Source organism: Ovis canadensis, chromosome 2 (assembly GCF_042477335.2).
Source record: "Ovis canadensis isolate MfBH-ARS-UI-01 breed Bighorn chromosome 2, ARS-UI_OviCan_v2, whole genome shotgun sequence".
Lineage (NCBI taxonomy): Eukaryota > Metazoa > Chordata > Mammalia > Artiodactyla > Bovidae > Ovis > Ovis canadensis.
The window spans coordinates 123,167,154-123,179,761 of record NC_091246.1 but is presented as its reverse complement, the minus strand read 5'-3'; the positions used below and the strand labels follow the sequence as shown (position 1 = coordinate 123,179,761).

Genomic DNA, 12,608 nt, shown 5'->3' with positions numbered 1-12,608 from the left:
TGGGGCTCCAGGAGAGGCAGGGAGAGGGGTGGGGCACACTGTTCCTGGGGGCCCGACTGGCTCACACCGCGTCATACGTGCGGCATGATGGCCATTGGCTCAGGCCCCACCCTCCACTGTCCTGGGGCCAGCAGTGCGTCCTCACGCCACCGATTGCCCCCTCGAGCTTCCTCTAGAGCCCAGCTCCCCCGGAAAGAGGCACATAAGGTTGCAGCCTTCAGGGCATCCATTCGCTTCTAGGTTTCTTCTCTTCTCGCTGGTGGGTGCTGCTCACGTGGAGGTGCCAGCAGTCTGGGAGAGGGAGTGAGGGACAGGCCTGTGTGTGCAGGGTGTGGAGCAGAGTGAGGACCACCTTGCATGCCATGCGTGCCCCAGACACCCCGCCCCCAGCTCTCATCTACTGAGAAGGCCTCCACGCCCTTCTGGAAGGCCTGCCTGTGCCCTGCCAGGGCCCCTCCTTGGTTAAAACACACCCTAGTGTGGCATGACCATTATAGTCATTCCCAGTGTGCAGGGCACATGCTGGCACCACTCACTGAGGCGGACTGTGCTAGGTGCTCTCTTCTATTCCGATAAGTCTCCCCATCACCCCACACTCTGCAGATGAATAAACAGAGGCATGCAAAGGGTAGGTGCTTAGGCGCTCAGTTGTGTTCGACTCTGCGACCCCATGGACTGTAGCCTGCCAGGCTCCTGTGTCCATGGGATTTCCCAGGCAAGAATACTGAAGTGGGTGGCCATGCTCTCCTCCAGGGGATCTTCCCACCCCAGGAATCAAACCAGGGTCTCCTGCATTGCTGGCGGATTCTTTACCAGCTGAGCTACCAGGGAAGCCCGCAGAAGCTGGGTAGCTCACCCAAACTCACCCAGGCTGGTACACCATCTCCTTGCCTGCCCAGAGCTGACTCCACAGACAGGCTTGGCACCACCACTGCCTTTGAAACCCATAGAACAGGACTCTAAGCTCTGGCTCATCTGCCCACGCACACAGAGAGTCCGGGGCTAGGGCAGACCCATGCTCAGCCCCAGGCCCTGTATGGCTCCAGACACACTGGAGTTTCCTCATCTGTAAGAGGGCTTCATGGTGCGATGGTTGGCTCTCTGGACTCTGTAACTTGGGCAGGTCACCCCTCAGGCTGTTGAGGGGCGGACCCAGGGGGAGGGTGGGGCAGGCCTCTGGTCACATTGCCCCCTTCCCCCCTCAGGGAGGCCCGGGGTGGGCAGAGGCTGACGCTGTGCACGCTGCATGAAGAGGAGTATGAGTTCCGGTCCCCCAGCAGCGTGGCCATCGCCGAGCTGGTGGCCATGTTTCTGGAGGGCTTGAAGGAGAGGTCCGTGTTCGCCATGGCCCTGCAGGACAGGAAGGCCACAGGTGCCCAGCCAGGCGGGGAGGGGGCCCGGTGAGGGGCTGCTCATGTGGCTGGTGGGAGGGCGGCTTGCTTGTTCCAGGCCCTGGTGGTCACAAAGCAGGCGGAGGGCAGGGGCTCGAGCAAAGACAGGGAGAGAGGCCACAAAGCGCGCAGGGTCACCCATGGGCAAGGCCCTCCTTCCTGCAAGATAAGGGAATTCAGGAGGGCTCTCAGCCCCTCCAAAGTGAAGGGCACCAAGGGATGTCCTTCTTCTGGAAGCAGGGGGAGAGCCAGCCAGGTCACCAGCCCATGCAGTACACACCCTCCCCTGTTATCCAGTGTTGCAGGCAAGGATTGGTGGCTTAGAGGAAGAACACAGCTCACCCAGGGCCGCATAGCTTGCGGGTGGGGATGGGGGCAGGGTGAGCTTCCCTCAGCACAGCTGGAAATCAGGCTTCAGAAAGTAGGGGAGCTGGGGAGGGCTGTGCACAGGGTTTTAACTGCCCTGGAAACATCAGCAGAAGCTTTGTCCCCATGGCCCATCCCATCCTCACAGCAGCCCCAGGAGGGAGGGGTGATAGTCTCCATTTTACAGCTGAGGAAACAGGCTCAGACAGATCACTTAGCTCCTGGGCAGGGCCGGTGACAGCCTTCCGGTCCTCTGTCCCCTTGGTCCATCTGCCTCACAGCTCCCTGGCCACTTCCTGCTCAGGCCTCAGAGCAGGTCTCCTCAGCTTCTCCCTGCCTGGCTGTGTCTGTCCAGGCCCCCCGAGTGCCTGAGCTTGGGGAATCCTAGCCTCAGTCATTCTCGGAGTGGCCTTGGGCCCCCTGTTCTGTGTCCCTGTTTCCTCACCTGTCGGAGGGGATGGCCCACAGGATGCCAGCAGGGCCCCTGGCCTCCGCTGAACCCTGGGGAAACTGTCTCTCTGTCTCTTGCGTGTGTCTGTGTGACCGTAGAGGATTCCACCCTCCTGCCCTTTAAGAAGGGGGACTTGCTGATCCTGACAAAGAAGCAGGGCCTGCTGGCCTCTGAGAACTGGACCCTAGCCCAGAATGACCGGACCGAGAAGACAGGACTGGTGCCTACCTCCTGCCTCTACGCCATCCCGACAGTCACCAAGCCCTCAGCACAGCTGCTGGTAACTCACGTGCTCGCCTGCCCTCAGCTGGGCACCCCTGGACACCTGGGGAAGAGGCTGAGATGCCAGGCCTGGGGTCCTAGCTCAGGTGCCTGGGCCCCACCCCCAGAAAGCCTGGGTGTCATGTCAGCCCTGCCAGCCCCACCGCCCCTCTGGGAGAGGCAGGAAGTGCTTGTGCAGTGAGTGGCTGGGGCACCACCTGGCACTCAGCAGGTGTTCAGTCAGTGCACACCCCTCCCACCAGGGAGCGTCCTGGGGGTAAACCCGTCTTGCCTCAATGTTGTTTAAAAACCCTGACCCAAGGAGGCTTAAGCCTCCCTATCCCTGACAACCATGCCACCCTAACCCCCAAGACCAGCGCCTCCCCCCGCAGGGAGACAGGACAGACAGGCCTCCCAAATGCATGTATGAGGGCCAACTGTGTGCCCTGTACCACAATACAGTATCAAACACCAAAGCATCTCCACCCTCAAGGAGACTTGGACGAATGATGATGGCATACTTGATGGCAAGTGTGCAAAGTGCCACCAAGAAGCAGCACTTGTTACAGGAGCAAATTCTAGGAGGAGGTTCACCCTGTCCAGGAGGATTTCCCTGAGGGTCAGACACGTCAGTGATGAGGCCCGAAGGAGGTGGGGGGCCAGGCCAGCAGGGCCAGGGTAAGGGATACCCCTGAAGAGAAGTGCCCCGGGAGAGGGGAGCCTGGTGGGCCTGAGCGCCCCCTGAAGAAAAAGGAAACAGGTTCAGAAACATCGAGCCACTGGTCCTGGGTTCTAGAGCAGGAGACACAGGAGGGGTAGGTCCAGGCCTGTCCAGCCCTGCGGCCTGGCCCCTCCCAAGTCTCTGAGGACACCTGGCCAGGAGGAGCCTGTGGATGGGGCCTTCTGGACACCCATACCTGTGCCCCACCCCACCCCCAGAGCTTGCTGGCCATGTCACCGGAGAAGCGGAAGCTGGCGGCCCAGGAGGGGAGGCCCACAGAGGCGCCCCCCGAGGAGCAGCCCGAGGAGAACCTGCACACGCTGGAGGAATTCTCCTATGAATTCTTCAGGTGCACACCCTACTCCACCCCGGGCCCCGCCCAGCCAGCCCTTCTGTGCTCCCTGGGCACTCAGGTCCATGGAAGCAGATGCCGCGCCCACCTGGGCTCCCTGGGCAGGGAGGGGGCCCTCTGACCCTGACATGGCCCACCCGTTTCTTAGCGGAGTGCTGTGGGCGCAGAGGGCATCCCTCTGGGGGCCCACCCTGGAACCCTGGGCTCTCTCTGCACTGTGTGTGCATGGCCCATGGTGGGTAGGTACAAGGAACAGCGCACACCCTGACCCTGGCCCCCATCCCCACAGGATCCCAGAGAAGGAGACCGTCAGCAGAGCCGTGCTGCCTCTGGCCCGAACCCGGGGGCAGCTGTGGGCCCACTCGGCCGAGCCCCTGCGGCAGCCGCTGCTCCGGCGCGTCCACGCCAACGCTGAGCTGCGGGATGCTGCCTGTCAGATCTTCATTGATATCCTTTCCCAGCCAGCCTGCCCCAGCCCCACACCAAGCCTGTGGGCACGGGCCCCACGGCCGGCCCACCCGAGGGCCAGGCCTCTCAGGGCAGGGGGCTGCTCCAGAGGCAGTGAGGTGCCCCGGGGTGGCGGGGGATCAGCTCCCGGCCAGACTCAGGATCGGTGGTGATGGGCGCTGCTCCTTGACGGCTGCACCCATCCTCAGGTACATGGGTGACTACCCATCTCGGCAGGCCTGGACCTCCCTGGAGCTCACCGACCAGATCTTCTCATCAGCCCTCCAGGAGGCCGTCCTGCAGGACGAGGTTTATTGCCAGATCCTGAAGCAGCTGACGCACAACACCAAGAGGTCTGTGGGCAGCGGGGAGGGATGGAAGGCACAGCGGGCACAGGGTTGATGTGCCCGGGGCCCCCTTGGTCCTTCCCCCAGCCCCTACCTCATAAAGGCAGCCTTCGTTGTAACACTGGGCGGGGGGTGTTGGGACTTTTTGCCCTGGGCCGTACCTCTCCGACCCTGTCTCCTTTGTCCTCTGGCTTCTCTAAACCTCAGTGCTCTCCTCCACAAAATGGGCACAATAGCACTCCCTCCCCTTCTTGTGAGCGGGAACACTTTGGTGGCATTGGCAGCAGCGCAGTGGCCTCCTTGCCCAGGGCCTCAGGCAGGCCTCTGCTCACGTGATAATCCTACATAGAGCCCCATCTCCCTGCAGTGCTGGCGGGCCGGGCCTCCAGGAGGGGCCCCTCCTGGGCTGACCTGTGCTGCCGCCCACAGGTACAGCGAGGAGAGGGGCTGGCAGCTGCTATGGCTCTGCACCGGCCTCTTCCCACCCGGCAAGGCGCTGCTGCCACATGCCCAGAAATTCATAGACACGCGGAGAAGGAAGGTGCTGGCACCCGACTGCAGCCGCCGCATCCAGAGGGTCCTGAGGTGAGCCTGCCAACTCCTAGGTGCTCCTGGAACATTGGTCTGGGAGTGCCGGGCGAAGAGGGGCAGCCTCCAGTCTCCCAGGATCGTGTTCCAGTGGGGACACACCTGCCAGAGGAGCCAGACTCAGCTTCCTCTCTGAAGTGGTATCAGTCTGGGGAGATAGGACCCAGTCCCAGCAACCAGAGAGGAAGACACAAAGAGAGGCCCAGGAGGGCTGCAGGGAGGCTGGAGGGGTTGGTGGAGTTTCTTGCCATGAGTGGCCACCTGGGTATGAAGAGGCCCATACCCAATGCCCGGCTATGTGAAGATGGGAACACGACCCGCCCTGCCCGCTGGTGGCCTGCCCAGCCTGGTCCTCTCCCCACGTGTGTCCTCAAACCTTGGGGCTCCTGGGAGATGGGGCCAGGCTGGCCTCTGCCGCCTCCTATGGGGCATGTGTCCAGCGCCTCCACAGGGCAGCTCCCCGCCCTGACCTGGGCTCCACCATGCACGTCTCCGGGCTTAGCTTCCGTTGTGTGCATGGCACATAGCTGAGCTAGAGGCTGGTGCCGGGGCCGGGCCTGGGTGGGGGTGGTGGGTGGCCCGTGCAGCACGCACTTGGCTCCAGGACAGGGCCCCGGAAGCAGCCGCCGCACCAGGTGGAGGTGGAGGCCGCTGAGCAGAACGTCTCCCGCGTCTGCCACAAGGTCCACTTGCCCAACGACACGAGCGAGGTGAGCCTCCCTCCCCCACCCCACCCCCCACCACCACCGGGGCTCACAGCCAGAGCAAGGCACTTCCCCACTGGGGTCACTCTAGGAGGGCTGGGAGACACCTACGGACACAGCTGTATGAGTTCAAACGGACTGTCTCCCCTTGTGCGCTCCTCGCCCCTCTCCTGTGAAAATACGGCTCCGCTCTCGCTGGCCCCCACCAGCATGAACTGAGTGCTGGGCGCCCGCAGGAGCTCCGGGTCATGCAGGGGACTACTGGCCCTGGTGAGGCTGTAGTATGGCGGGGAGTTGGGATGCCCCAAAGGCATCGGGGGCCTTCCAGGCCAGGCGCAGGAGTGAAGAGGCCAGGAGGCTGGGCAACGAGGCTGAGTTCCAGGGCCTAGAGACCCCTTGGGGCTTCCACCCAGTCCTGAAGCCGCAGTGAGCAAGGAGCCCATGAGGTGCCTATGGATGGAGCCCAGTTGGCTGTGGGGACAGCGGAAGAGACAGGCGCGAGGTGGGAGTGCATGCGTGCGTGCCCAGTCGCTCAGTCGTGTCTGACCCTGTGCGACCCCGTGGACTGTAGCCCATCAGCCTCCTCTGTCCAAAGGATTCTCCAGGCAAGAGTGCTGGAGTGGGTTGCCATCCCTCCCTCCAGTGGGAGACCCTGGGCTAAATGGCAGCGGTGGAGGGAGAAGCGGGGGTGATGACCTCACGGCCCTCCCCAAGTGGACTGTGGCCTGGAGATGGCAGAGCCCGTGATGGGAAGTTCCCAGTCTGGCTGCAGGCTCTCAGAGCAGGGGGAAACAGCCAGGCCTGTTGGGTACCCCGAGACAGTGAGCCCTGTGACAAAACAGTGCACACATCTGGCCAGGTCTCTAGAGGGGTAGTCTCAGCCTTCTCAGGACAGGGCATGCCCAGCCTTAGCCAGCAGGGCTCAGAGGGCTATCCAGAGCTGAGCCAGTCCGCCTTTCTGCCCAGATGCTGGAGGTGGGTGCCAACACCCGGGTGCGGGACGCCTGTGACAGCATCGCCGCCCGGCTGCAGCTTGCCTCCTGGGAGGGCTGCAGCCTCTTCATCAGGATCGCAGACAAGGTGGGTGGCCCACAGGCCAGGGGGCGGGAGGGAAGGCAGTTAAGGCGGGTGGGGGTCTCCCACCGGCACTGGGCCAGCCCGCCGAGGTTCACAGGCACACAGGCGAGAGGGGTCACGGAGCCCCAGGGTGACACCTGGCCTCCTGCACACCTACCTGCCTGCCTGTACCCTCGTCTCCACCTGCCCCAGGTCATCAGCCAGAAGGAGGGAGACTACTTCTTTGACTCCTTGCGGCACGTGTCCGACTGGGTAAAGAAGAACAAGCCCCAGAAGGAAGGTGAGCAGAAGGTTCTGGGAGCCAGGCTGGGGCCACAAAGGAGGGTGTTGCTGGGATGTGAGGTGAAGCAGAGCTTGTCTGCCTCCTGGGCCAGGGTCAGACAGCTCCCCTGGACCCTCCCACATGGCCCATGTTCATTCATTCCCCTCAGGTGCCCTGGCTCGTGGGTATGGCCAGGCCTGGGGCCAGCCAGTGAGGCCCTGCCTTGAGAGCTCTGCCAGCTCGGGCAGGGGCAGGCATGGGGCAGGCCTGGAACACATGGCCGGACTTTGGGGTGATGAAGGGTGCACGGGGGCAGAAGGGAGTCTGACCCTGCAGGGAGATCTGGGAGCGCCCACTCGTCCTGAAGGCTGAGGAGGGGCTGGGGGCCAGGGAGAAAGAGGCATGGAGGCTTCCCAAGGGGGAGGTCATGGTAGCAGACACAGCAGCGAGGTGGGAGGGCCAAGTGGCAGGGTGCAGGAGTGGGGGTAAGGCCTCAGAGCCTGCCTGGCCAGGGACAGGCTCTGTGCTCACTGCTGCCCCTGCCCAGGGGCCCCTGTGACCATCCCCTATCAGGTGTATTTCATGCGGAAACTGTGGCTCAACGTGGCCCCTGGGAAGGATGTGAAGGCAGACACCATCCTTCATTACCACCAGGTACCGGGCCACCTCCTGGGGGGTGTTGGGGCCACTCTCGCTCAGTCACACCTGCCCTCAGAGTGGGACATGGCCTCTTTGCCCAGGGCCACCCACCTCCCGCCCAGGGCCTCGTGGTTGGTCAGGGTTCTGGAGCCAGGAGCAGATGGAGAGCAGTGCCCTGGGGCAGTGGCACCTGCAGACAGTGGCTGTACCCTCACCTGCAACATGCCTACCAGTGAGGGGAGGGCCCAGAGGGTCCCGAGCCTGCCAAGTGCTAGGCCTTGCCCTGAAGGGGTAGACAGGCCCGGCTCTGCAGTGAGGCGTTGGGGAGCCCTACCCACGCTCAGCCGTCTCCCCTCCGCTGGAAACCTAACCCTGAGGACCTTATCTCTCTGAGGCTCCGTTTCCTACATTCTACTGGGGTACCACTTGAGCGCAAAGCTGGCGGTGGCAGGAGCCTAAAGTCCAGCTTTCCCTTCACCCAGGAGCTGCCCAAGTACCTGCGTGGGTTCCACAAGTGTTCCAGGGAGGATGCCATCCACCTGGCCGGCCTAATCTACAAGGCCAGGTTTGGTGATGACCGGCCCCAGCCAGCCAGCATCCCCAAGATCCTGCGGGAACTCGTGCCTGAGAACCTCACGCGCCTAATGTCCCTGGAGGAGTGGAAGAAGGTCCTTGTTGGGGGCTGGGGAGGGGGCCCTTAGCTGCGGCCACCATAGGGGCCCTGCCCACGTGTGGCTGTGGGAAGGTGGATTGGGTCTGCCACCTGCGGCCTCAGGCAGCAGCCGTTGTTCTGGCCGGGGCTGCAGGGCCTCAGGTGGTGGCCCAGCCAGGCTGTGGTCTCCACTGAGACCTCACTGGCCCTGGCTTCCCCTAGAACATCCTCCTGGCCTGCAACAAGCACAAGGACAAGACAGTGGAGGAGGCCAAGGTGGCCTTCCTGAAGTGGATCTGCCGGTGGCCCACCTTTGGGTCTGCCTTCTTCGAGGTGAAGGTAGGTGGCACCCCAGACCCGCCGTCCTGGCCAGGCAGACCCCACACAGCTCTGGCCCCGGTCGCCTGAGCTTCTCCTGCAGACAAGCCACAGGCAGGGCCACGGCCAGGTCTGGGAGGGCATGCGTGTGTGCGTGCATCTCAGGGAGGGGCTGTGATCCCTGTGACGCCCTCTCTCCGCAGCAAACCTCGGAGCCCTCCCACCCAGACATCATCCTCATCGCCATCAACCGGCACGGGGTCCTGCTCATCCACCCCAAGACCAAGGTAGCAGAGGGCCCTGGCAGGGCCGGAGGGGCCCCTGTGCAGGGGGCTTGGGCGCCCGTCCTCCTACACGTCAGCCCTGGGCTCTGGAGGATCCTGGGCAGCAGTTCAGCCCCGGGGCCCCTCAGGCCTCCTGGGCTTTGGCTGGCTCTGACCCACCTGCCTGCTGTGGCCGCAGGACCTGCTCACCACCTACCCCTTCACCAAGATCGCCAGCTGGAGCAGCGGAAGCACCTACTTCCACATGGTGCTGGGGGGCCTGGGCCGGGGCAGCCGCCTGCTGTGTGAGACCTCTCTGGTGAGCTCCAGGCCCGGGGGGCCTTCCGGGGGCCCCATGTCCCTTTTCCCAGCCCAGACGCAAAGTGCCCAGAGGCTCTGGACACTAGCTTTCCCACAGCTTGACCCCTGATGCCACCGGGTGAGTTGCTCATGGGAGGGCCCAGCTCCCATGCCGGGCAGGGACAGGCCAGGCTGGGGTGGTGGAGGACTCGATGGAGGTGCAGTGCGGGAAGGGCTGGGCGTGTCACTCGGGGGCCTCAGGCCTGGCAGGGGGCTCTGTGGTCCCAGGAGGGGTGAGTTCTCAGGGCCCAGACACAGTCCTGCTTCTCTCTTCACCACGTCTGCCCCTTAAGCCCTGGTCCACGCCCTGCCTAACTGTACCCCACCTTTCCCTAACGCAGGGCTACAAGATGGATGACCTGCTGACCTCATACGTGCAGCAGCTGATAAGCACCGTGAACCGGCAGCGGGGCCCCCGTGGCTCAGTCTCAAGCTACCTGTAGGAGCAGGGTCCTCTGGCCCACTCAGCCGCCCTCCCCAGTCAGGGTCCTTGTGGGGCTTACCCAAGGCCCTCCTCTGGGCCCAAGGCCTGCCCTCTTCCCAGAACACACCCTCCCACCCTTTGGCACCCCAGTGGGTCCCTCCCCTGGGTGCTGACTATGAGAGGCAAAGGCAGGAGCCCAGGGCAGCACCGGGAGTGGTAGGCCTCCCAGCTGACAGGTGGATGATGGAGAGGACCCCCTGCTGCTGCTGCTAAGTTGCTTCAGTCGTGTCTGACTCTGTGCAACCCCATAGATGGCAGCCCACCAGGCTCCCCCGTCCCTGGGATTCTCCAGGCAAGAACACTGGAGTGGGTTGCCATTTCCTTCTCCAATGCATGGACCCCCTAGAAATGTTCAATAAACGTTCATGGAGCACTGGGGAGTGTGTGTCGGTGAGAGAAGAGGGTTGTGGGTTAGATGGGCAGGAGATCCAGGAGGTGCTGGCCAGGAAAAGTTCCTTCTGTGAAAAGCAAAAAGCACTATGATCCCCCCATGGACAGGGAGGACAGCTTCATCCTCAGAGAATGACTTCCGTGTCTCAGCTTTCTTTCCACCTCCTTCCCTTCCTGCTTCTCAGACTGGGGAGGGACCCTCTATGGGCCCCTTGGCACACCTCTTCTCCTTCCCCAGCAGCACTCTGAGCACGGGAGGCTGCCAGGGGGGTCTGCTGGAGGAGCTGTGGGCTCCTCTGCCCACACACAGGGCGGACCTGCATGCAGGGCCTTGGAGCCTGGGCTTGCCCTGGCCCTCCCCCCCGGGGCCAGCCCTCAAGGACTGAGGGTGTCTGCTGAGCTTGTCTCCAGGCCCCGTTGCAGCCTTGCCCTGGGATGCCTGTCCCATCTGGTCTTTGTCTTTCTCACTGCGGCAGCACGTCCACCTGATGCCACAAACCACACAGGCCCTGGGGTGGTGTAAAGAAGCCTTCATTCATTGTGCGGGTGTAACGTCCTTCCTGGAGGGCAGGAAGGAGCCACCCACTGGGGACCGCCACCTCCTGCCTCCAGACTGCACCCAGGGAGTCAGCATGTGCCCCAGAGGCGGGGTGCGCCGGGCCCCTCCAGCTGTGGTGTGGGGTGAAGCGCAGGACGCGCCGGCCTGGTCTGGGTCCTGGGATCCTCCTTGACTGAGTGAGCACGTGGTGGGGATAGAAGGACAGTTTACCAGAGGCCCCCCACCCGCGTGGCCTAGGGCCCAGGGTGGCTGCCCGGCTGGGGGCTCCATCTGTGCCACATGGGGCAGAGGCTGGCCACGCTGCCAGGAGGCCTCCTGCAGGGATGGGGCAGGCCAGGGCCGGGCAGGGTGAGTCAGGTGGCACTGGTCCCTATCTGCTCCTGGCCCTGGAGGACCTTGGGCCGAAACTCTGGATGTGGGCCTGTCACAGGCACACCGCACCCAGGCCCCTGCCCCGTGGCCTCCTGGAAGCAGGGAGAGAAGGGATGCTCGAAGGCGGAGGAGGGACGGAGGGATGCTGAGCAGAGAGGCAGGAGCCAGATGCCGCGGGCTCAGGGAGCCGAAGTGGGGAGCGAAGCCTCAGGCAGCAGAAGAGCTACGAGCAGGAAGCGGCCAGCTGGGCGGGCCTCTCAGGCAGGGTGCAGGCCCGAGGACTTGGGCTGCGCCCTGCGGGCTGCCAGCTCCGACAGCTTCTTCAGCCGCTTCTTCAGCTCCAGCGGGAACTTCTCATAGCACCTCTTACACACCGGCTTCATGTCGAACTCCACAAACTTGTTCCTGGAGAGGACAGGCAGCAGTCAGGAGGGGTGGGGTCTCCTCTGGGCCCCAGGCCGGAGCACACCGCCTTCTACACGGCAGCCTGTCCCCCGCCCTGGGCGTGACTTTGTGGCCAGAGGTCACGGTAGACCTCTGGAGGTAGGAGATGGGCCTCCAGGCCTGCCTTTCTGCCTAGAGACTTTTCTTGAATGCTGACACTCCAGAACCTTCCATGGGAAGGTTCTCTGCTGTCCTGGGAGACCAGGCTCCAGCTCCGGCTGGCCTGCCCCTTTCATTCTCCTGGAGGAGGTCTGCTTCCTTTGGCTCTGAGTGTGCAGCCCCCAGAGTTCAGTGCGACTCTTCTTCCCGCTGTGCCCTGAGGGTCCCTGGACCTCCCTGCTCGGGGTGGGGGCTGCCCGTGTGCCCACTGCATCCCCAGGGGCCGATGTCAGTGGGCATTCAGGGAAGGCCCAATGAAGGGGAGAAACCACGGAAAGCCAACTCCAACGGGAGTCCCCAGCAGGCTCCAGGAGCGGGAAGGGGAGGAGAGGGGTGCTGTGTGGGTCTCCGCCCACAGCGGCTCCTCTCCAGTGCGGGGGGGGGGGGGGGGGGGGGGGGGGGCGCAGGGGGGCAGGGGGCGTGCGGGGGGGTGGGGGGGGCGGGCAGTGGGGGCAGGGTGAGGGAGTGGGGGAAGGGCGGGGCTGCGGTGAGGGGTGGGCGCGCCACTTACTTCAGGGTGAGCCGGCTGTTGCAGGTGGAACAGGAGAAGCAGTGCACGCACCAGGCCTTGTTGAGGGCTGACACCACTGTGGAGGCAGACGCAGGCTCAGTGACCCCACAGGTCAGCCACAGGGCTCCCTGAGCACAGGGAGGGCCAGCTGGGCACACAGCTGCAGGACGCACAAGCCCAGAGAGCGCAGGGGACAGGGGCTGGGGCAGGAAGTGGGCCCAGGGATGGGGGGGAGGGGGTGGGGGCAGGGAGGTGGTGCTCACCATCGCCCTCAATCACATGGCTGCAAGTGTAGCAGACATCCCCAAAGAGCTGTGGACAGAGCAGGAGGTGAAACACGCTGAGGGCATTCATGCCCCTGGCCCTGGGCCAGGGGTGTGGCCCCACCCCACCCCAAAGGGCAGCTCCTGTCATCTGCCCAGGCCTCCCGGGCCTCCTAGGCCTCCTGGACTAGGGCACAGCCTTGGGCCTGAGGGCTGGTCAGAATCAC

General features: G+C 64.0%; 2 protein-coding genes across 11 annotated transcripts in view; one reads left to right on the top strand and one right to left on the bottom strand.

The window, feature by feature from the left end:
* MYO7B (myosin VIIB) overlaps positions 1-10,056 on the top strand; it is a 97,419-nt gene extending 87,363 nt beyond the window's left edge. The window contains exons 34-48 of the mRNA XM_069576870.1: positions 1,206-1,372; positions 2,307-2,488; positions 3,409-3,539; positions 3,832-3,989; positions 4,189-4,342; positions 4,766-4,921; positions 5,529-5,634; positions 6,595-6,708; positions 6,898-6,985; positions 7,515-7,621; positions 8,089-8,274; positions 8,481-8,597; positions 8,780-8,863; positions 9,039-9,158; positions 9,541-10,056. Coding sequence (XP_069432971.1) covers positions 1,206-1,372; positions 2,307-2,488; positions 3,409-3,539; positions 3,832-3,989; positions 4,189-4,342; positions 4,766-4,921; positions 5,529-5,634; positions 6,595-6,708; positions 6,898-6,985; positions 7,515-7,621; positions 8,089-8,274; positions 8,481-8,597; positions 8,780-8,863; positions 9,039-9,158; positions 9,541-9,642 — 1,972 coding nt within the window. The 3' untranslated portion in view covers positions 9,643-10,056. The remainder of the gene's footprint in view (positions 1-1,205; positions 1,373-2,306; positions 2,489-3,408; positions 3,540-3,831; positions 3,990-4,188; positions 4,343-4,765; positions 4,922-5,528; positions 5,635-6,594; positions 6,709-6,897; positions 6,986-7,514; positions 7,622-8,088; positions 8,275-8,480; positions 8,598-8,779; positions 8,864-9,038; positions 9,159-9,540) is intronic.
* A 532-nt stretch (positions 10,057-10,588) lies between these two features.
* Positions 10,589-12,608, bottom strand: part of LIMS2 (LIM zinc finger domain containing 2) — a 36,893-nt gene continuing 34,873 nt past the window's right edge. For all 10 annotated transcript variants that reach the window (XM_069576873.1, XM_069576879.1, XM_069576874.1 and 7 more), the window contains 3 exons: positions 12,382-12,430; positions 12,119-12,194; positions 10,589-11,409 (listed from right to left, as the gene is read on the bottom strand). In XM_069576873.1, the coding sequence (XP_069432974.1) occupies positions 11,262-11,409; positions 12,119-12,194; positions 12,382-12,430 (273 nt within the window). In that variant the 3' untranslated portion in view covers positions 10,589-11,261. The remainder of the gene's footprint in view (positions 11,410-12,118; positions 12,195-12,381; positions 12,431-12,608) is intronic.